Source organism: Garra rufa, chromosome 20 (genome assembly GCF_049309525.1).
Source record: "Garra rufa chromosome 20, GarRuf1.0, whole genome shotgun sequence".
Classification (NCBI taxonomy): Eukaryota; Metazoa; Chordata; class Actinopteri; order Cypriniformes; family Cyprinidae; genus Garra; species Garra rufa.
In genome coordinates, this window is record NC_133380.1 from 21,296,425 (window position 1) to 21,320,756 (window position 24,332).

Here is a 24,332-nt window from a genome sequence, read left to right on the forward strand (position 1 = left end):
TGATCCACAGTCATGAGGGTCAATTTTAATTTTCAAGATTTATACATCATATGAAAGCTGAATAAATAAGCTAATGTTTGACAATATCTTTACTTAATATGCTAATGATTTTTGGCAAAAAAGAAAAATCGCTAATTTTGACCCATACAATGTATTTTTGACTATTGTTACAAATATACCTGTGCTATTTAAGACTTATTTTTGTGTTCCAAGGTCACATATTATAAATACAGGTCCTTCTCAAAAAAATTGCATATTGTGATAAAGTTCATTATTTTCTGTAATGTACTGATAAACATTAGACTTTCATATATTTTAGATTCATTACACACAACTGAAGTAGTTCAAGCCTTTTATTGTTTTAATATTGATGATTTTGGCATACAGCTCATGAAAACCCAAAATTCAAAAAATTAGCATATTTCATCCGACCAATAAAAGAAAAGTGTTTTTAATACAAAAAAGTCAACCTTCAAATAATTATGTTCAGTTATGCACTCAATACTTGGTTGGGAATGCTTTTGCAGAAATGACTGCTTCAATGCGGCGTGGCATGGAGGCAATCAGCCTGTGGCACTCCTGAGGTGTTATGGAGGCCCAGGATGCTTCGATAGCGGCCTTAAGCTCATCCAGAGTGTTGGGTCTTGCGTCTCTCAACTTTCTCTTCACAATATCCCACAGATTCTCTATGGGGTTCAGGTCAGGAGAGTTGGCAGGCCAATTGAGCACAGTAATACCATGGTCAGTAAACCATTTACCAGTGGTTTTGGCACTGTGAGCAGGTGCCAGGTCGTGCTGAAAAATGAAATCTTCATCTCCATAAAGCTTTTCAGCAGATGGAAGCATGAAGTGCTCCAAAATCTCCTGATAGCTAGCTGCATTGACCCTGCCCTTGATAAAACACAGTGGACCAACACCAGCAGCTGACATGGCACCCCAGACCATCACTGACTGTGGGTACTTGACACTGGACTTCAGGCATTTTGGCATTTCCCTCTCCCCAGTCTTCCTCCAGACTCTGGCACCTTGATTTCCGAATGACATGCAAAATTTGCTTTCATCCGAAAAAAGTACTTTGGACCACTGAGCAACAGTCCAGTGCTGCTTCTCTGTAGCCCAGGTCAGGCGCTTCTGCCACTGTTTCTGGTTCAAAAGTGGCTTGACCTGGGGAATGTGGCACCTGTAGCCCATTTCCTGCACACGCCTGTACACGGTGGCTCTGGATGTTTCTACTCCAGACTCAGTCCACTGCTTCCGCAGGTCCCCCAAGGTCTGGAATCGGTCCTTCTCCACAATCTTCCTCAGGGTCCGGTCACCTCTTCTCGTTGTGCAGCGTTTTCTGCCACACTTTTTCCTTCCCACAGACTTCCCACTGAGGTGCCTTGATACAGCACTCTGGGAACAGCCTATTCGTTCAGAAATTTCTTTCTGTGTCTTACCCTCTTGCTTGAGGGTGTCAATGATGGCCTTCTGGACAGCAGTCAGGTCGGCAGTCTTACCCATGATTGCGGTTTTGAGTAATGAACCAGGCTGGGAGTTTTTAAAAGCCTCAGGAATCTTTTGCAGGTGTTTAGAGTTAATTAGTTAATTCAGATGATTAGGTTAATAGCTCGTTTAGAGAACCTTTTCATGATATGCTAATATTTTGAGATAGGAATTTTGGGTTTTCATGAGCTGTATGCCAAAATCATCAATATTAAAACAATAAAAGGCTTGAACTACTTCAGTTGTGTGTAATGAATCTAAAATATATGAAAGTCTAATGTTTATCAGTACATTACAGAAAATAATGAACTTTATCACAATATGCTAATTTTTTGAGAATGACCTGTATATTAATCTAACCTAGATTAATAAATGTTGAAAAAAGATATTTATTGTAAGTTATATAAATATCTAATGCATTAATAAACAGATGAACTGAATCTTATAGTAAAGTGTTACTTTAATCACATACTTGGTGCAGAGAGAGTATCACTTTAATTGTAATTAACAGAGGTAAACAATCTGCAATTTTTTATTTATTTGGAATTAAAGCAAATACTCACTCTAAATGTTCCATAGACTGGTAACGCATACATACAGCTCTTACCAGCTCATGGAAAATGCATCTTTATTCAGATGCAATGTATAATCTATAGCCGACATTGGCATAACACTGTCACAACGTTCCCATGGTTATCTTTACATCTGTTAATTGTGTCATGCGAATGCTGTGAGTTGGTTATGTTTAGAGCTGGGGGAAGAAGGGTGGGGGGCTGTTTTAAAATGGATTTAATAGTAAGTCAGACAAAAGATGTCACCTGGATCCTTCTGATCCCTCTGAGATTTCTCTACTAAAAAGAAAGAAAGAAGAAAGGAAGAGGGAAGGGAGAAAGAAGGAGACAGAGAAAAGGAAGAAGGGGTCAGATTTCATTTTGTTTCAGGGATCTGATGGGGAAGTAGAAGGAGCAGGAAAGAAGAAGAAAGAAAGAGGCATTTAAGGACAGGCCTGTCTAACAGTGAAGGAACCGTGTCCACTCTATCATTTCAGGTGATTGTGTGAAAGAAACTCTTGAAAGAAACTTGGAGTGGTTGTTCTAGGTTGGAAAACAAACCTTTTTTTAAACAGGGGTGTGAAAGTACAACATACTTGAGTAAACATAAAAAAGGATTCCACATTTATGACCCTGGACCACAAAACCAGTCATATGGGTCAATTTTTGGTTTGTCAGGATAACACAATATTTGAAAATCTGGAATCAGAGGGTGCAAAAATCGAAATATTGAGAAAATCACCTTAAAATTTGTCCAAATGAAGTTCTTAGCAATGGATATTACTAATCAAAAATTAAGTTTTGATATATTTGTGGTAGGAAATTTACAAAATATCTTCATGGAACATGATCTTTACTTAATATCCTAATGATTTTTGGCACATAAGAAAAAAATATAATTTTGATACATACAAAGTATTGTTGGCTATTGCTACAAATATACCCATACTACTTAAGACTGGTTTTGTGGTCCAGGGTCACATTTTATCAGAGTTTAGTATTGAAAAGTGAAAAATGTATATTTAACTTTAAATTTAAAGTTTTGAAATAAAAAATAAATAAATTCAAATAAATGCTGATTTCAAGAACAAAAATTTTAACCACATAGACCTGTGAAATATACTTTCTACATTTTACCATTTTGTTGAGATCTTAACAGTATTAAAGGGATAGTTCTCCCAAAATCGAAAATTCTGCCAATAATTACTCACCCTTACTCCAAACCCTTAAGACCTTCATTCATCTTCAGAATGCAAATTAAGATATTTTTGATGAAATATATATAAAAAAAACTTTCTGATCCTGCATAGACAGCAACAAAACTTCCACATTCAAGGCCCAGAAAGGTAGTAAGGACACTGATCAAATAGTCCACATGAGGTTCATTCAGAATTGTATGAAGCTATGAGAATACTTTCTGTGCACAAAGAAAACAAAAATATCAACTTTATTAAACAATTACTTCTCTTCCATGTCAGTCTTCATAAAATTAATGCTGAACCACTAAGCAGGGTCAGAAACCTCTCAGATTTAATAAAAAAATATCTTAAGTTGTGTTCTGAAGATGAACAAAGGTCTTATGGGTTTGGAACGAGTTGAGGATGAGAAATTATTGACAGAATTTAATTTTTTGGGTGAACTAAACCTTTTCCCTTTGAAAAACTACACTGTAAAAAGTTCCCACCAGTTTCAACTTAAAAACTTAAATTCAGCAGCTGCCTTAAAATTTTAAGTTAAATCAACTTAAAAATACAAGTCATTTTAACTAACTTTATTGCCGTGAGTTGAAATGACTAGTAGTTTTGAGTTGATTTAACCTAAAATTTTAAGGCAACTGCTAAACTTAAGTTTTTAAGTTGAAACTGGGGAAAACTTTTTACAGTGTATAAATACAGTACTTCAGTAAAGTAGAAATTCCCAAATAGCATTAAAGTACAATTACTCAAGTACTTCACACCTCTGCTTTTACAACTGTACACCAGAAACATGTCTGAAACCAAGTTTGACCCAAGACAAGACAGAAAAATTGTGAAGACACACAACGATAAGCTGTTGGAGTGGATAATAGACAAAAACATACTGCACTCATGATTGAAAACATGACTTTAAACACAACGACTCAGAAAACTGCATCAGAATCACTGTTTAGTTCCTGGGTTGGAGACGATTTCAAATATTTTTGTTCACCCTGTACCTGACCAGTACTGTAAACCTAGGACACATCAATAAAAAGACAAAGGTGGGGAGAAGTGACTTACACAAAAGCAAAGTAAAAATGCATTCAAGTCACAAACAGAAAGAATAAGCAGAAAAACAGAAAGAACAGCTGCCATACTGACTCAGCTGGACGGGATGGTCTGATCAAAGCGACAGGAAGACCTGTGGCTGAATCACTCAGAGTGACAAACTCAAAGAAAAAGGCAAGCAGACTGCAAGCAAGAAAAGAGGATGGTGCCGGTCAAGGCGTGAGGGAATAACTGTTTGTGAAAGTGCTTGAGAACGAAAGAAAAAAAGCGAGAAAATAAAAAAGAGGGGTGGCGGAAGTGATGGAGTGGCTCCAGATGAGCAGGGTACTCACGAATGGTTAAATCCATCACTTGTGACGCCAAACAGAAGACAGGATGCTCATACATTTCTCTCTTTTTCCCTATAAAAGAGGATCGGGGCATGCAAGAGCAAGGGGTCAGAGGAGAAAGAGAGAGAAAGAAGCACAACGGCTGCATGTGCAATAAGGGGCTTTTGACCAAATTTAGTAGCATGCAAAGTTCCCTGGAAAGGTTGGTAAAAATCTAGTCTAGTAATTGATCTACAGCATCTTTTTGGAATATTTGTACATCAGGAACACATAAGGACAAAATTATTGGTGATCAGTCAGTCCTGATATAATATGTAGGTCAGTATGCATAAAGATTTAAATTAAAATAAAAAAAAACAGCTTTATAAAGCATCTCTACATCATTTATGCTCAGATATACATTATCTACCGGTCAAAAGTTTAGAATATTTAAGATATTTCATGTTTTTGAAAGAAGTCTCATATTATCAACAAGGCTTCATTTATGATTTTGATCAAAAATCTAGTAGCATTGTTGAATATTCTAAGTAAAATAGATTTTGAATCTATGTTCAAATGTATTAAAATGTATTTCATGTGATGGCAAAGCTGAATTTTCAGCATCATTACTACAGTCTTCATGTCACATGATCCTTCAGAAATTATTTTAATATGCTGATTTGGTGCTCAATTACGTTAATTTGTAATGGTTTCTATTATTATCAATGTTGAAAACAAAAAAGCAATCTTTTTAAACATTATGAATGTCTTTACTGCTACTTTTGATCAATTTAAAGTGTCTTTACTGAATAAAAGTACTTTTTTATAAGAGACTTGTTTCAAAAACATTTAAAAAATCAAATTTTTTCCAAATTTTTTGACCGGTGGTGCATAAACTATTTTCAGAATGACAAAAAAATTGCAGTGGAACTCATTGTAAATCATTTCGGTGCAAAAATAATTGTTTGCAAATACTTTCGGTTTTGTAACTTCAGATTGTAGCTATTCTTTTGATTTCTACCATTAGCCTTGCATTTAAGTTTTAGTTTCTGGAAAGACTTGTGAGTGTGTTGCAAACTACTGGTTAGTTTGGGTTAGTACAAAAGTCACATTCAGTTTAGTGGTCAGCAATCAATAGGGAACAACATAGACATCATTTGGCAAACAGATACTAAGGGCTTCTCCTTCAGTATCTGCAATGCCCAGTCATATTTCTTCATGGACATGGACAGTCATTGAATTTTTTGGGGGAAAAAAAATACTAAAAAAGTACATTCAATACAAAATAAAAACACTTGTCCTATAAACTACTGGCTATTATCTGACATCAAAGACCGCCTGTGTGTAAGCCACAGTTTAGCTGTCCATGTCTATGAAAGAAACCGTCTCACTTGCAACTCACAAATGTGTGTTGCTTGAGTGGGCAGTTCAGCTTTGCACTGTATATTGGCTTCTCAAACTGGCTGAACAAGAGAGGGCTCCAAACAAGAAGAAAAGCCAATAAACAAGAGGAAAGCACAGAGGGAGGGAGCAGAGAGAAAGAGAAAAAGTAAGAGGAAAAAGACACAAAGAAAGCTAGTAAAAAGGCAACAATTCTGCAATAAACATATGAAGCAGGAGAGCTAGAAAGGTGATGAAGAGCTGGAAAGGAAAAGTCTATTTGTTGCTGCACAGTACTTCTAGATCTAAAAGCTAAACAACAGGAAAGAGGCAAACATCCACAGAGGGCAGCAGGAAACCACTGAGAAGAACAATCTGCCACTAAGGCCAGGGTTTGAGAGAGGGAATTGAATGCATTTTTACTCTATAATCTACTAGAAAGAACTAAAACAAACCAACATTTTTATTATTATTACGATTATTGTAGAGAAATATATCTGGGTACATACTACGGGACTGTTATCTCACGTATCTTAGAAGACTAGTGGAGATTAGACAACATAAAAAGCCATTACACACACCAACAGTTAACTATTCCTCCATTGTAAGCCTTCCTTTTGTGTAAGAAACAATCATCAGTGGCATTTCAGCATTGCCTCCATTTAATACTGGTTAGCTGAGCATCACTGTCGTTAAGCACTGTTTCTAAGAGAGGAATATGTCAAGTGCTATATTACTGAAGACTGCAAAACTGGTATTTGTGCCTCCTACCTTCTACCTTGGCATATTCTGAGAGACGCTGGTAGTTCACTAAAGCTGCCTGCTCCAGACATTTACGGATCACTGTCTTCACTTCGTCCTGAGGTACGGATGTCACAATGTCTTTCATTAAGACCTGCAAAATCAAATTAGAATTCAGATGCATGTTTAGTTTTGCTTGTAGGTCTTATTTACTTTGTGTCATATGCCTTTTCAACACAGACATACAGTTGAGGTCTAAAATGTACATACACCTTGCAGAATATGCAAAATTTTTATTACTGTAGCAAAATAAAAGGGGTTAATCAAAATGCATGTTCTTTTTTATTTAGTACTGACCTGAATAAGATATCTCACATAGAAGATATCTACATATAGTCCACAAGAGAAAATAACAGTTCAGTTTATAAAGATGATCCCATTCAAAAGTTTACATACACTTGATTCTTAACACTGTGTTGTTACCTGAATGATCCACAGATATGCTTTTTTAATTTAGTGCTAGTTGTTCATAAGTTCCTTTATAAGTGTCCTGAACAGTTAGTCTGCCTGCTGTTCTTCAGAAAAGTCTTTCAGGTCCCACAAATTCTTTGGTTTTTCAGCATTTTTGTGTATTTGAACCCTTTCCAACAATGACTGTATGACTTTGAGATCCATTTATTCACACTAAGGACAACTGAGGGACTCATATGCAACTATTACATAAGGTTCAAACGCTCACTGATGCTTCAGAAGGAAACGATGCATTAAGAGCCAGGGGTGAAAACTTTTTGATTATAAAGATCAGGGTTAATTTATTTTGTCTTCTGTGAAGCATGTAAGTATCTTCTGTAGCTTCTGGCAAAATAAAAAAAAATGTACACATCTTCATTCTGTTCAAAAGTTTTCACCCCCTGGCTCTTAATGCATCGTTTTGCCTTCTGGAGCATCAGTGAGCGTTTGAACCTTTTTGTAATAATTGCATATAAGTCCCTCAGTTGTCCTCAGTGCGAAAAGATGGATCTTTGGATCAATTCCATCTACCGACCAGGAGACCACGTCTGGTTGTCCACCCGGGACAGTTAGAAGCTAACCTGACTCCGTCCATCCATTTCCTGTTTCTACGGCGCGAGGTCGCGCCTTCCGGGAGGGGTGAGTAATGTCACACCCCTGTTGGACTGTGTGTGTTGGTTTCTCCCTCTTGTGCCCATATTTGGTCCTTCCTGTTCCTGGCCTCGTCATGCGTGCTAATTGTCAATCACAATCACCTGTCCTTGTATGATTACCCTGTCTTTGTAAGTTGAGTTCAGTTCAGTGTTTGTTGTTCGGATCTCAAGGTTACTTTGATGTGTGTTTACCTGCCCTCCTTGTATGGATTTACATGTTTTGCATTTTTTTAAAAGACCTGTTATTGTATTTCGTCATCGTGCGCTTCCTTCTATACACACATCCGTGACAGTTGGAAAGGGTTCAAATACACAAAAATGCTGAAAAACCAAAGAATTTGTGGAACCCAAAAGTCTTTTTCTGAAGAACAGCAGGCAGTTTAACTGTTCAGGACAAACAAGGGACACATAAATAAACAACTATCACTAAACACAAGTAGAAAAACACAGCTGTAGATCATTCAGGTAATCAAGTGTATGTAAACTTTTGAACAGGGTAATTTTTATAAATTCATCTATTATTTTTTCTTGTGAACTATATGTAAACTTCTTTTATGTGAAATATCTTATTCAGGTCAGTACTAAATAAAAAATAACATGCATTTTGTATGATCCTTCATATTTTGGTAAAATATTAACATTTTGCACTCAAAACTTTTGACCTCAACTATACATACATACATATTTATTAAAATAGCACCGTACCCTCTCAAGCAGTGACAGTGTGGCTTTTAAGGCTCCTTCTGGGCGTCCAAATGGAAAGCAATACCTTCAGAGAGAAATATTTTAATGTTTAGTGTTAAAAACTGCTCAGAAACATTGAGAAATGAGACATTATATATATCCCCTTCCTTTTTAATTACTATATCCAGTCATCACACAATTAGTTTCACAGAACATTTACATACATTGCATTTAGCAGTTTCACACTACTTAAAAAAAACATATACATATACGGTCTATATATATATATATATATACACATACCACAGATTCCATTATTATCCCTAGCTGTTAATAAGGTGGTATATTTTCTGCTGTGTAGACTGTACCTGAAGTGTGTGATCTGGTTTTCGAGCAGCACGCGCAGCCGTTCTTTGATCTCCTCGAAATGTTCCTTCTCTTCTACTGTGACAGTACCGATTCCATCAGGCCTGAGGCGAAACACACAAACACACAAATGAATTCAACTGCTTGTCTCATTAGGGTAACAAGGGTCACAGATACAAACACAGGGGTTCCCAAAGAGGCCAAATTCATGAATATTACACCAGCACCATAAATAATTTTTCATTTTTTCATCCTCTTTACAAGGTATGTGTTAATGAGAGCTTAAGACAAACAGCTCAACTTTTTAATTAACCACATAGATTATTAAAGAGCAAAAGAAAAGTAGTGAGAACAAGACACTACTTTTATCATCTGAAACAGCTCAGCTCTTTATTTGAGTGTATTTATTTACAGTACATGCACATACACGTGTGTCAATTCTCTGAGGGAGGTGAATTTACTTTGCATGCATTTGAAAGAAAACCATATGTAAATTAAATCATAGTTATTGCTTGCCTGGTGCAATTAATGTGATACAAATGATTTGTGCAAGATGTGCAACTGTGCTGTGCATTATAAACAATGCAGAATGTGCAAATAAACCATTTTGACAGTGCTGTGTATGTTTAAATGTGTGTCTGCGTGTGTGTCATCTCCTCAGGCAAGGCTTTTTGGAAGGGCCTAAACTCCCCCCTCCCTGTCCATGGACAAATAAAGAGTCCTCCGCAATACAAAGACACTACAAATTACCACAGCCCCCTGCTACCAGTACTCAGGGGTTCAACCTCTCACCACATACACACTCACAGGTTTCTTATTGTGACTCCATAACAGAGAGAGAAAGAGGTTGTGGGAAATAGTTCACCTGATATGTCTAGTGCCACTCCTAAGCTTATTAGCCAAATCATCACTTCCTGTTTGATAAACGCACAGCATACTTAAAGATACTGATATCCATGCAGCTGATGCTAAATTGTCAAACCGAATTGATTTGAGCATCATACGAGACATCTAGCTGACGTGTACAACAGCGGAAGCTTTTAAGTTATTTTTGTGAACATGAAGGGGCGACCCGGTCGCCAACCTCCTCCTAAAACCCCCCACTAAGCGGTGGACCCCGTCTGGTGTGACAGCCGTGGTGGTCCCCCCTGAAATTCTGCCCCTCCTCCTTTGCTTTTCCCTGCTGTCCTTCAGCGTGCGCTGGGCTGACATGAGGAGCGGCCTGACGAGGAGCGTGTCATGTCTCCTGCTCCTCAAACCGCTGTCACGGCGACCCGCGCCTCCACTGTCACATACACTCTGCTCACAGCCCTCCTTGCGTCTACCATGTCACAAACGATAAGGAGCCCGGCCATTTAGTCACATTCTGCATAAAGCTGGTGTGTGTTTGTGTGTTAAACTGCGTGCAGGTGACATACGTCGGCTGTGAGTGTGTTTCTGTTCTAGCTCTGTGTCACAACAAAACTGATGGATAAAAGACGGACCAGCGGAAAGAAATCTGTTCTCTCTGTGTGTCAGAAAATAAAGATGTAAAAATAAGGGTAAAACTAAAGGTGAAAAAAACACAACTACAAAAGCCAAACAAAACACAAAAACAAAACAAAACAAAAAAACACACAACCCCAAAAACAAAACTACAAAACCAATAAAAATAGACATTTTATCCTCCTACAAAAATAAATAAAATTAAAGTGGAAAATTCTTTCTCTCAAAAAATAAAATAAAGATGTAAAAAAGGGGAGGGGGCAATACTAAAGAAATGTAAAACAAAACTAAACAAACAAAACTAAAGAAAAGAAAACACAACTACAAAAGCCAAACAAAACTAAATAAAAACACACAACCCCAAAAACCAAACAACAGAACAAAATACAAAAACAACACACAAAATAAGAACCAAAACAGCACACACACAAAAAAAAAAAACACACAAATAGATCCTTTTATCCAAATACAAAAAGAAATCAATAAAATAAAAGTGAAATACCTTCCTCTCTGTGTCAGAAAATAAAATAAACATGTAAAATAAAAAAAGATAAACTAAAGAAATACAAAACAAAACAAAGCAAAACTAAAGAAAAAACACAGCCTATAAAAATAAATAAAATAAAAGTTGGAAAACCTTTCTCTCTCTATGTCAGAAAATAAAATAAAGATGTAAAACAGGAAAAAAGTAACTACAGAAATACACAAAAGCACAGCAAAACAAAACAAAAAAAACACTAGTATAAAAACAAAAACAAAACAAAAAAACACAAAAAAAACACAAAATTAAAAAAACATAACCCCAAAAACAAAGCAACACAACAACAACAAAAACCTACAAACAAACAACACACAAAATAAGAACCAAAACAGCACACAAAAACAAAATAAAAAACAACAACAAAATCAAGACTACAAAAACAGAAATAGATCATTTTATATAAAAAAATAAATAAAAAAAATATTCTCTCTATGTCAGTAATTAAAAATTTAAAAAAGGGAGAAAAACACACACACACACACACACACACACACACACACACACACACACACACACACACACACACACACACACACACACACACACACAAAACACAACTATAAAAATAAATAAAATAAAAGTTGAAAAAATCCTTTCTCTCTATGTCAGAAAATAAAATAAACATGTAAAAAAGGAAAAAAAGCAAAAGTAAAGAAATACAAAAAACATAAAGAAAAGAAACACTACTATAAAAACAAACAAGTCTAAAAAAAACTAAACAACAAAAACCTACAAAGACACACAACAGCATACAAAAGCAAAATAAAAAACAACAAAAACAAGTCTACAAATACAAAACAAAAATAAATCCTTTTATCCAGCTCTAAAAATAAATAAATAAATAAAATACAACTGGGAAAAAACTCTCTCTGTATCAGTAAATAAATACAACTAAAGAAATACAAAACAAAATAAAGCAAAAGAAAAGAAAAAAAACACACACAACTACAAAAACACAACAAAACACGCAACCACAAAAACAAAACATAACAACAAATTACAAAAATAAAATAAAATAAAAGCGGAAAGAAAATAAAAGTAAAAATATAGTACATAAAGTAAATAAAGAAAATAAAGTAAAAAAAAAGAAAAAATAAAGAAGTACAAAAAACTAAACTAACTACAGCACACAACACAACTACAGAAAACAACCCCCCCCCCCACACACACACACAAAAACACACATCCCAAAAAAAAAACGCACATCTCCACACACACACACACACACACACACACACACACACACACACAAAACACACATAAAAATACAGTGTTTTTTTTTTTTTTAATTTTTGCACATTAAGCACCTCTATGGCAGAGTATGTCAATATGTCAATCATTCCATACCAAGATACCCAAATATCACTGTGGTACTTTTGATTCCATCATGAGCATTTATGCCATTTCTCCTCCTTTTAATAACACTAAACAGCATCATGCATATTCATAATATCATGTTATGAGACTAATATGGTTATCCAGAAATGGTAATGGTGCAGTAGTATGATGTCAAACAACATTAGAGATCCACTTGTAGATTATTTGGCTTTAAATATATATCAGTATACGAGTCCAATGCCAAGAGGTTCGGGTTGAGGGCTATGTCAGTTATAAAGAGCGTGGTTGGCTGGACGTGAGGTTTTGGCACAAGTAGACAGGCTGGAGTGAGGCCCTGGACAGTTTGGATAGAGAGATGGAGAGACAGAGCGATGACCTGTCATCCTGTCAGCCATGACCTTAAGGCACCATAGTGTCCCTCATCTCTCTCTCTCTCTCACTGGTGTATCTCACTGGTTCGACACATGTCTATCACTTTCTGTTTCCCTGCCTCACCCTCACTTTTCTCTCTCTCCCTCACACAGATACACATTCACACATAGAGTGGTTTCCAAAAGTCTGGGATCCAGACTGCAAATCTTGTCTTTCTTCTTAGAAAATAATTCAATATTAAAACAATTCTGAAAATTAGAATTAAACAATAGAAATACAGAACAGAAAAAAATGATTAAAACGTTATTAAAAAAGGAATTGAAAATGTGGTCTTAGACTTTTAGAATGTACTGTATATAAAACTGATACCTTTTACATTCATAAAAAAGGAATTACACACAATGAAACAATCTCACACAGAGAAGAAAGACGAAATAACTCGATTGCCGTCTTCTTTCACGTACATCCCCCATTTTGTAGGTTAAGGGGCGGGGCTTAACGCTAATCCACACCCAAAAGAGTGGGGTTGCATTAACATTCTCACCTTCTGGGGCCTGTGAGCACCTGCGACTTAGACTCCCTTTTTCTCCAGACCTCCATGATTTTGTTCTCTTTCTTAGAGGGGGTCAAGGGCTCAGGGGGGGAGGGAAACAGGGAACTAAGCAGCTCGGTCTCTGACATGGGCCATTTTAGTAGCTCATTCGCTCTTTGGCTTCAAATCCCACACACACATGCATTCAAAACATTTACAAAGGTTATCAGGAGATGGTGTGAGGGTAAGTGGGAAATAAAAGAAGAAGAGAAATAATATGAATCATGCAGGAAAATAACCATGAGAATAAAATTATAAACTGAGGCAAAAATAAGACGAGAAGACAAAAGCATTCAGAAATTTTGAATACTAGACAAGAAGTATGGGCTGAGAAATAAATAAATAGGGGTCAGTAGTCTACTATGTACTATTTAGAAATCAGCCACATGCTAAAGGAATCAGGAATCTATGGAAGCCCATTTCCGCTACTAAATAAAACAAACAAAAAAAAGTATTGTGACTTTTTATCTCACAATTCTGACTTTTTTTCTTGCAATTCTGACAAAAGAATTTGATCAGAATTGATATAAACTCACAATTGCGGGAAAAAAATCGATTCTGATTTTATAACTCCAAATTGCGAGTTTATATCTCACAATTTGATATAAAACTTGCAATTGTGACAAATTTCCTCAGAATTGTGAGATATAAACTTGCAATTTTGAGTTATAATGTCAGAAGTGCGAGTTTATATCTCACAATTCGATATAAAACTTGCAATTGTGACAAAATTCCTCATAATTGTGAGACATAAACTTGCAATTTGGAGTTATAAATTCAGAATCGCGAGTTTATATCTTACAATTTGACATTAAATTTGCAATTGTGACAAATTTCCTCAGAATTGTGAGATATAAACTTGCAATTTTGAGTTATAAAGTCAGAAGTGCGAGTTTATATCTCACAATTCGATATAAAACTTGCAATTGTGACAAAATTCCTCATAATTGTGAGACATAAACTTGCAATTTGGAGTTATAAAATCAGAATCGCGAGTTTATATCTTACAATTTGACATTAAATTTGCAATTGTGACAAATTTCCTCAGAATTGTGAGATATAAACTTGCAATTTCGAGTTATAAAGTCAGAATCGCGAGTTTACATCTCACAATTTGATATAAAACTTGCAATTGTGACAAATTTCCTCAGAATTGCGAGATATAAACTCACAATTGAATTGTGGGAAAAAATCAGAATTGTGAGTTTATATCTCACAATTTTATATAAAACTTGCAATTGGGACAAATTTCCTCAGAATTGTGAGATATAAACTTGCAATTTTGAGTTATAAAGTCAGAAGTGCGAGTTTATATCTCACAATTCGATATAAAACTTGCAATTGTGACAAAATTCCTCATAATTGTGAGACATAAACTTGCAATTTCGAGTTATAAAGTCAGAATCGCGAGTTTATATCTTACAATTTGATATAAAACTTGCAATTGTGACAAATTTCCTCAGAATTGCGAGATATAAACTCACAATTGAATTGTGGGAAAAAATCAGAATTGTGAGTTTATATCTCACAATTTTATATAAAACTTGCAATTGGGACAAATTTCCTCAGAATTGTGAGATATAAACTTGCAATTTTGAGTTATAAAGTCAGAAGTGCGAGTTTATATCTCACAATTCGATATAAAACTTGCAATTGTGACAAAATTCCTCATAATTGTGAGACATAAACTTGCAATTTGGAGTTATAAAATCAGAATTGCGAGTTTATATCTTACAATTTGACATTAAATTTGCAATTGTGACAAATTTCCTCAGAATTGTGAGATATAAACTTGCAATTTCGAGTTATAAAGTCAGAATCGCGAGTTTATATCTCACAATTTGATATAAAACTTGCAATTGTGACAAATTTCCTCAGAATTGCGAGATATAAACTCACAATTGAATTGTGGGAAAAAATCAGAATTGTGAGTTTATATCTCACAATTTTATATAAAACTTGCAATTGGGACAAATTTCCTCAGAATTGTGAGATATAAACTCACAACTGCAGGGAAAAATCAGAATTGTGAGTTTATATCTCACAATTTTATATAAAACTTGCAATTGTGACAAATTTCCTCAGAATTGCGAGATATAAACTTGCAATTGCAGGGAAAAAAATCAGAATTGCGAGTTTATATCTCACAATTTAATGTAAAACTTGCAATTGTGAGAAATTTACTCAGAACTGTGAGATATAAACTTGCAATTGTGAGTTATAATGTCCAATTCAGATGGGGAAAAAAAAAAAAAAAAAAAAAAAAAAATATATATATATATATATATATTTACTCAAAATTGCAAGTTTATATCTCACTGTTCTCACTTCATAATTCACAATTTTGTGTTATAAAGTCAGAACTACAAGTTTATATCTTGCAGTTATTACTTTATTTTTTTATCTTGCAATTTTTTCTCACAATTTTGAGTTTATGTCTTATAATTCTGGGAAATAAGTCAAAATTGTGAGATAAAAAATTGCAATACAATATTTAAATACACATTTTAATATAAATGTACATGTATACAACTTTTATTTACACGTTGTACACATATGTATGTATTTTAAACATACAATATGTGTATCGTGAATAAATATACACTACCAGTCAAAAGTTTTTAAACAGCATAATTTTTTTAAAATTGTATTATATTAATATTTTTTATTATATGTAAGTCTCTTCTGTTCACCAAGCCTGCATTTATTTGATCCAAAGTACAGCAAAAACAGCTAAATTTTGAAATATTTTACTATTTAAAACTGTTTAATAACTGTTTATTTTTTAAATATATTTTAAAATGTAATTTATTCCTGTGAATTTCAAAGCCAATTTTTTTACCATCATTACTCCAGTCACATGATCCTTCAGAAATCGTTCTAATATTCTGATTTGCTGCTCAAAAAAACATTTATTATTATCATTATTGTTATTATTATTATTATTATTATTATTATTATTATGTTGAAAACAGCTGAGCAGATTTTTTTTCCAGGTTTCGATGAATAGACAGTTCGGAAGAACAGCATTTATCTGAAATAGACATCTTTTGTAACATTATAAATGTCTTTATCATTACTTTTAATCGATTTAAAGCATCCTTGCTAAATAAATGTATTAATTTCTACAATTTCTCCAAAATACTCCAAATCTACAAGCTTTCAAATGGAATAGTGTATAATGTTACAAAAGTTTTTTTATTTCAGATAAACGCTGATCTTTGGATCTTTCTATTCATCAAAGAATCCTGAAAAACGTACTAAACTGTTTTAAATATTGATAATAATAATAATAATAAAAAAAATGTTTCTTGAACAGCAAATCAGCATATTAGAATGATTTCTGAAGGATCATGTGACACTTAATACTGGAGTAATGTGCTGAAAATTTTGCTTTGATCACAGGAATAAATTACATTTTAAAATATAATCAAATAGAAAACAGTTATTTAAAAAAAATCACAATACTACTGTTTTTGACATATTTTGGATCAAATTAATACAGGCTTTGTGAGCAGAAGACTTCTTTAAAAAAATCTTACTTTTGACTGGTAGTGTACCAAAAAAAAAGAAAAGAAAAAAATAACCGCAAAACGAAAACTTGTTTAAATGGTAGTTACAGACTTTGAGGACTCCTGCGAACCAGGTAATGAGGCAACTTGAGCTTCTTGTAAAAGCAGTGAAACTACTGTTGGATTCTGGGAGAGAAGCATTATTACCTCTGACCAACCACAAAACTTTGAGGAAAAGAATGGGAGAGTCTGAATAAGAGTCTGTGTTCTTACTTTACCTTTGTTTCTGCCCATGTGTGGAAAGTGGGTGTATAGAGAGATAAAAAGGCAGGACCGTGAAGAGGGATGGAGTGATTTTAGGAGAAGGAGAAGAGACAGAACTTCAGGTGAGAGTAGGATGAATGAATGGAGAGAGAACATGAGAGATAAACGATGGAGAATTAATGTGGTTACAAATGAGAATGAAGTGGGTGTTAAAGAGACGAAGAGTGAGAAATAGATGAAGAGTGTGAGATCAGCGGTACCTGTTGCCGTGAACGTGAGAGGCGCAGAAGGCGTAGCTGTAGTGCAGTAGTGTGGGGTCGATCATGGACCCTTTCTCTGCCCTCTCCAGCAGGTCATTCAGGTAACACAGGTGTCTGTGACATCCTCGCACTCCATATCGGGCGCAGTACTCATCTAATACAAACACCTGACCTGGACTGAACCAACCCTGAGAAGCACAATTAGACACAAAAGTGCAGTGTCAGTACTGCAAATTTGATACTACATGATAATATAAATAGGAGCTGAACAAAGCTTACCAAGCAAGAGTATGAATCACTGAGTCTGTGGTCCAGTGTCAACCGCTGAACCATCTCAAACAGCGACGAGTGGTCAAAATTGCAGGGGTTAGCCGAGATGAACTCGTCCATTCCATGTTTCTGTGCTCGGTCTGCATCTGTGTGTATGTGTGCATGTTAACGTATGAAGACAGAGACACATAAAACATACACATCTCAAAGGCACAGGAGCACACACTCCTTAGAGAAAGGTCTCTAACCTGAGCCAGATGACTTAAATTGTCATTGTCAACTTGCATTACGGTGTAAATTCAATCCAAGGTGCATTACAAGCAATGCTCGAAGTGCAAAAAGAAATCAGAGTAAGTACTCATGTTCAATAAATATATAAGGAATATATTTATTTGTTTATTATGTCTAATGATAATAATAATCAAAGTAAATGAAAATATCAAAGAAATACTGATATTGGATATTAATGAAAATGAAGTCAGAATTGCGTGATATAAACTTGCAATTTCGAGTTATAAAGTTAGAATTGTGAGATATAAACTCACAATTGCAAGAAAAAAGTCAGAATTGTGGATTTATATCTTACAATTTGATATAAAACTTGCAATTGCAATTGCTAATTATAAAGTCCAATTCTGACGGGAAAAAATTCCCAGAATTGCAAATTTATACCTCACCGTTCTCACTTCATAATTCACAGTTTTGTGTTATAAAGTGCAAATTATAAACTTAATTGTGAGAAAAAAAGTCAGAATTATTATTATTTCTCAGAATTGTGACTTTCTTTCTCACAATTTTGAGTTTATATCAAACAATTCTGAGAAAAAAAAAAGACAGAATTGTGGGATAAAACTTTGCCATACAATATTTAAATACACATTTTAATACAAATTGACATATATAATAAAAATAATAATTAATATTTTGCTTTTTAATTGATGTATTTTAAAATAAAAAGGCAAATTTTAACACAAAGAAATATTAATGAAATTGAAGTCAGAATTGCGTTATATAAACTTGCAATTTTAAGTTATAAAGTCAGAATTACGGGTTTATAGCTTAAAAATTTCATAATTCACAATTTTGTGTTATAAAGTCAAAAGTGCACGTTATAAACGCAATTCTGAGGAAAACATCAGAATTTAAAGTTTATATCTCACAGTTCTTACTTTATTTCTCAGAATTGCTTATATCTCACAATTTTGACTTTTTTCTTACAATTTTGAGTTTATATCACACAATTCTGAGAAAAAAATTGCAATACAATATTTAAATACACATTTTAATGTAAATTGACATATATACTGATAATAATAATTAAAAAATTGAAATATATTTAATATTTAGCTTTTTAATTTATGTATTTTAAAATAAAAAGATACTGAATATTTAACAACAACAACAACAACAACATATGGTTATCTCATAACGCGTATAACAAAATTTTTGTTTTTCCAGCAGCCCTATCTGTTCATCAAGGCTGCGTTAATTTGATATCTTTACCTTAAAAGAGCAAGAGAAATTGAGAAAATTGTATGCTAGCATCATTATATTATAGTCTTGTATTTCCCCCCTCAGTGTTTTGTCTTTTTTAGCTTGGTAATCCTGCAAGACCTGTCTGAGCCAGTGTTCCTTATCTGGTCCTCCTAACCAAACAACAACTCTACGTTGACGCTTTTCCCCTCCTTCCCCATTCATTGCTCTGTCCGCAGGCCTCTGCCCCCCTCAGGGAAGCCCTAATTAAAGAAACCCCGAGCCTCTAAACCCAGACCTGGGAGAGAGCCGGCCGTGGAGCCCCCCTGCCCTCGCCATCTATTGTCCATTAAAGCGACTAAATAAATTCAACAACACATTTTCCCTTTCCTCTGCAGTCGGTAAGCTTAGGTATTACATCTGGGCCTGCACAAATAAGCAGGGCCATTTCTTAATCCTGCCACTGGTCAGGGGCTATTCTTATTCTAATGCCCCGTTTCAACCAGGGGCTTTAGAGCTATACTGTATGATTGAGCCATTCAGCAGACACCTCCTCCAGAGCGTCGCTGGTTAGCATGTTAAATCAGGAACAAGACTTCAATTGCTTAGTTATATAATGGATGGTAAGTTTTTGCTTTCACAGTGGAAATGATAACTGTATAATTTTGCGTTAAATTCTTGTATAGTACTTCATTTTGGTAGGAGTTTAGAATATATTTTATTAAAAACCCTAAAGGGGGTTAAATAGTCTGCCCAAGAATAAAATTCTCTTATCATTTACTTGTTCCAAACTTGTATGACTAAACATATTAGTCAGAAATATTTTGAAGAATTTTGTTAATATGTTTTGGTCCCTATTGACTTTAACTGAATGGACAAAATTGTGTTACCAAGATTCTTAAAAATGTCTTCTTCTGTCTTCCACTGAAAAGTCATACAGGTTTGTATGGAAGCCTGTATCCACCACTGAATACGAAATAATGTAATAAAGGTAATTGTGACTTTTTATTTCACAATTATTACTTTTTTTTCTCACAATTCTGACTTTATAAAGACACAACTGAGAATTTATATCTCACAATTTTGAGAAAAAAAAGTCAGAAATGTGAAAAAAAAAGTTTTGATCTCACAGTTCGGACTTTTTTCGCAATATTTTCTGGGAAAATTTTGACTTTTTCCCAGAATTGTGAGTTATAAAATCAGAATTCTGAGAAATAAAGTTGCAATTCTGTAAAATAAAATCAGAATTGCAAGATATAAAATCACAATTGTGACTTTTTTCTTGCAGTTCTGACTTTATAACAATTGTAAATTTATATCTCAGAATTCTGAGAAAAAGTCAGAAAAGTGAACCAGAAAGTCAGAATTGGGAGTTTTAATCTTATAAAAAAAATTAGCAATTGCAAGAAAAAAGTCACAATTGTGAGTTTATGTCTCACAATTCTAACTTTCTTAGTCACAACTGTGAGTTTATATCTCATAATTTTGGGGGAAAAGTCAATATTGCGAGAAGTCAGAACTGTGAGATCGCAATTCTGACTTTTTCCCAAAATTGTGGCATTTAAACTTGCAGTTATGAGTTATAAAGTCAATTAGAATTGCAAGTTTTGATCTCACAATTCTGCCTTTTTTCTCCCCCCAGAATTGTGAGATATCAACTCGCAATTGTGATTTTTTTCTCAATGAGATACAGTACAAACCAAAAGTTTGGACACACCTTCTCATTCAAAGAGTTTTCTTTATTTTCATGACTATGAAAATTGTAGATTCACACTGAAGGCATCAACACTATGAATTAACACATGTGGAATTATATTTAATTCTATATTTACTATATATATACTATATATACTTCTGCACAACACAACTGATGGTCCCAACCCCATTTATAAGGCAAGAAATCCCACTTATTAAACCTGACAGGGCACACCTGTGAAGTGAAAACCATTTCAGGTGACTACCTCTTGAAGCCAATCAAGAGAATGCCAAGAGTGTGCAAAGCAGTAATCAAAGCAAAGTAGCTACTTTGAAGAACCTAGAATATGACATATTTTCAGTTGTTTCACACTTTTTTGTTATGTATATAATTCCACATGTGTTAATTCATAGTTTTGATGCCTTCAGTGTGAATCTACAATTTTCATAGTCAAGAAAATAAAGAAAACTTTGGTTCAAAGGTGTGTCCAAACTTTTGGTCTGTACTGTATAAACTGACTTTAGTTATAAAATCAGAATTCTGAGAAATAAAGTTGCAATTCTGTGAAATAAAGTCAGAATTGCTAGATATAAACTCACAACTGTGACTCTTTTTTTTTTTTTTTTTGCAATTCTGACTTTATAACTCACAATTGGTAATTTATATCTCAGAATTCTGAGGAAAAAAAGTCAGAAATGAGAGACAAAAAGTCAGAATTGGGAGTTTTAATCTTATAAAAACAAAAAAAAAATCACAATTGCAAGAAAAAAGTCACAATTCTAACTTTATAACTCACAGTTGTGAGTTTTTATCTCATAATTCTGTGAAAAAAAGTCAATATTGTGAGATGTAAACTCATAATTCTGACTTTTTCCCAAAATTGTGCCATATAAACTTGCAATTGTGAGTTATAAAGTCAGAATTGTGAGAAATAAAGTCGCAATTCTGAGCAATAAAATCATTATTGTAAGATATAAACTGACTATAACATGCAATTGCGAATTTATATCTAACAATTTAAAAAAAAAAAAAAAAAAAAACTCAGAAATGTAAGAAAAAAAATCTCACAATTCTGACTTTTTTCTAGCAATTGCGAGTTTACATCTCGCAATATTGGCTTTTTTCCCAGAATTGTGAGATATAAGCTTGCAATTGCGAGTTACAAAGTCAGAACTGCGAGATATCAATTCACAATTGTGACTTTTTTTCAATTATAATATATAAACTGACATTTTTCTCGCAAATCTGACTTTACAACACGTAATTGCGAATTTACATCTCACAATTTGGAGAAAAAAAGTCAGAAATGTGAGAAAAAAAAAGTCACAATTGTAATTTCTGATCTCACAATTCTGACTTTTTTTCTTGCAGTTTGTACGACGCAATTGTGATTTTTAATATGCAATTGCGAGTTTATATCACACTTCTGAGAAAAAAGTCAGAATTGTGAGTTTTTATCTGACATTTGTAACTTTTATTTCTCGCAATTTTGAGTTTATATCTAGTTTATATATTAAATAAGTTTTTAACAAACATTATTATATGCTATAATATAATGCTCAGTATATAATGGATCAGTATAGCCAAAATTAATGAAATTCTGATTCTTAGTTAAATAGATAAAATGGGAAGAAAAAGTCTATGACCATACTGAAAATCGTACTATACTAAAATCCAACTTAACCTTTTTTTATTAAAAAAAAAAAAATTCCTAAAAGATAAATGTAAAAATAATATATAATTATAAAATACAAATAAAAATAATAAAACTTTGTATTCATATTTGAAGGTTTCTAAACTCATAAATCCCTGAATAATGAAAGTTAATATAAAGTACTGCCGATATGACATTAATATTACATGTAAAATAATTTCACAACTTATCTTGTTATACATACTGGTATAAGATATCCAAACACATAAGTTGAAGCCAAATGATCTGCCGAAATCAGCCACAGGTCACAAAGGTGACATTGTGTCGTTCTCCTATGTCTTAATATGAGCTTGTCATGTCTCTTTGACACTGGAATTGAGGGGAAGGTCTCTGGACAGTAACACACAATGACATTAGTCGGCTCTGTCCGAGCGGGGCAGAGGAGAAATGACACTGATTGATGGATTCTTTTCATTTATAGATCCTCTCTCTCAGAGAGTCCGAACAGCAGAACATTTGGGGCTATTTAACGCTCGCTTTTTTTTTTGTTCTGTGCATGTGTCTGCACAAGCACACACAATGGACGGATCGGGAGTCTGAGATTCTGCCCTGGGCCGACAAGAGCTGAAGGGCCCGACTGACAGGACGGGCGCTCCTCTATGAGTGAGGGATGGACAGAGGGAAAAAGAAATAAGAGAGATGAAGAAAGGGGTGACAGCAGAGACATACTTTATTAAGTGCTTTCTAAATTAATCTGCTTCTGAAGTCGGCTTCCAACAATATGGCCGTGCTCATCAGGCCTGCAGACAAGTCCATTTCAAGTCGCTATTTCCGTCCTTATCACACTGGATTAGAAAAGCCTGGACACTGGCTGACATCCAACATCAATCACTGCTGTCTTTGTTTTAGAATAATGAAGCAGTGAATCAGTTGAAAGATGAAACAAATTATTTACTAACAATTGTTTTATGTTTTGTTTTGTTTTGTTTTATTTCTATTAAATTATTGGGGAGTGAGAGGGTATGGGAATGCCTGTATTAGCATTCATTATTGTGTCACTAAGGCTGTGTGCACTTGGCACAAACCATTGGTAGTAACAATTATTATATATATATATATATATATATATATATATATATACACACACACACACACACACACACACACACACACACACACACTCACACACACAATATATATATATATATATATATATATTAGGGCTGTCAATCGATTACATTTTTTTAATCACGATTAATCGCATGGTTGTCATGAGTTAACTCGCGATTAATCGCACATTTTTATCTGTTCTAAATGTACCTTAAATTAATACTTTTTAAAGTTTTTAATACTCAACATTGGCATGGACAAATATGGATGCTTTAAGCAAATATGTGTTTATTATTAGTGAAACCACTGTTTACATTATTTGCAGGACAGGGCAGCTCACTTCTTCTGAACATGCAAAATGTACATTAATTATTACATTTGTTTGCCTCTCGGTGCCCACATACTGTCATTTGATGCAGCCAAGTTCTCAACAAAACTGTTTCCATTGTTATAATTTAGTATTTCTGTTATCAGACAACCAAAGTAATATGAAATAATAACTGAAAAAAATCTTGAATTATGATCATGATTCAATCGCTGAAAAGAATAATTTACAGGCATCTGGACATAAGTCACTATTCTCTGCATTATTATCGTTGTTTTTAACTTCCTGTTTGAATGCCTTCACGATCCTTTGACTTTTTAGGAGTTTACCCGTTTAAAGTTATGTGATCCCAAAAACCTGCTTCTTTTATTTTTTCAAGGTATTTCAAGGTAAAAACAAGGTATTGTTTTCATTATAATGCACTGATTCGAGAGCCTGGTCTCATGAAAATGCGCACTAGCACGATTTTCTGTTTCTATTTGCCGTGCTATTAATAAGCTGAAATTAACTTTGGCG

The 24,332-nt window shown here is 34.1% G+C and overlaps 1 protein-coding gene across 12 annotated transcripts in view; it reads right to left on the minus strand.

Annotated features, from left to right (window-relative positions):
• The window catches only part of cadpsa (Ca2+-dependent activator protein for secretion a), a 201,292-nt gene that overhangs the window by 57,611 nt on the left and 119,349 nt on the right, over positions 1–24,332 (minus strand). For 4 of the 12 annotated variants that reach the window (XM_073826232.1, XM_073826231.1, XM_073826234.1 and 1 more), the window contains exons 13-17: positions 17,568–17,704; positions 17,289–17,476; positions 8,927–9,028; positions 8,580–8,643; positions 6,742–6,865 (exon numbers count right to left, since the gene is read on the minus strand). In XM_073826232.1, the coding sequence (XP_073682333.1) occupies positions 6,742–6,865; positions 8,580–8,643; positions 8,927–9,028; positions 17,289–17,476; positions 17,568–17,704 (615 nt within the window). Of the gene's footprint in view, positions 1–2,303; positions 2,337–4,614; positions 4,684–6,741; positions 6,866–8,579; positions 8,644–8,926; positions 9,029–13,204; positions 13,373–17,288; positions 17,477–17,567; positions 17,705–24,332 lie in introns of all 12 variants that reach the window. The other 8 variants (XM_073826230.1, XM_073826227.1, XM_073826226.1 and 5 more) reach the window with 5 other exon arrangements.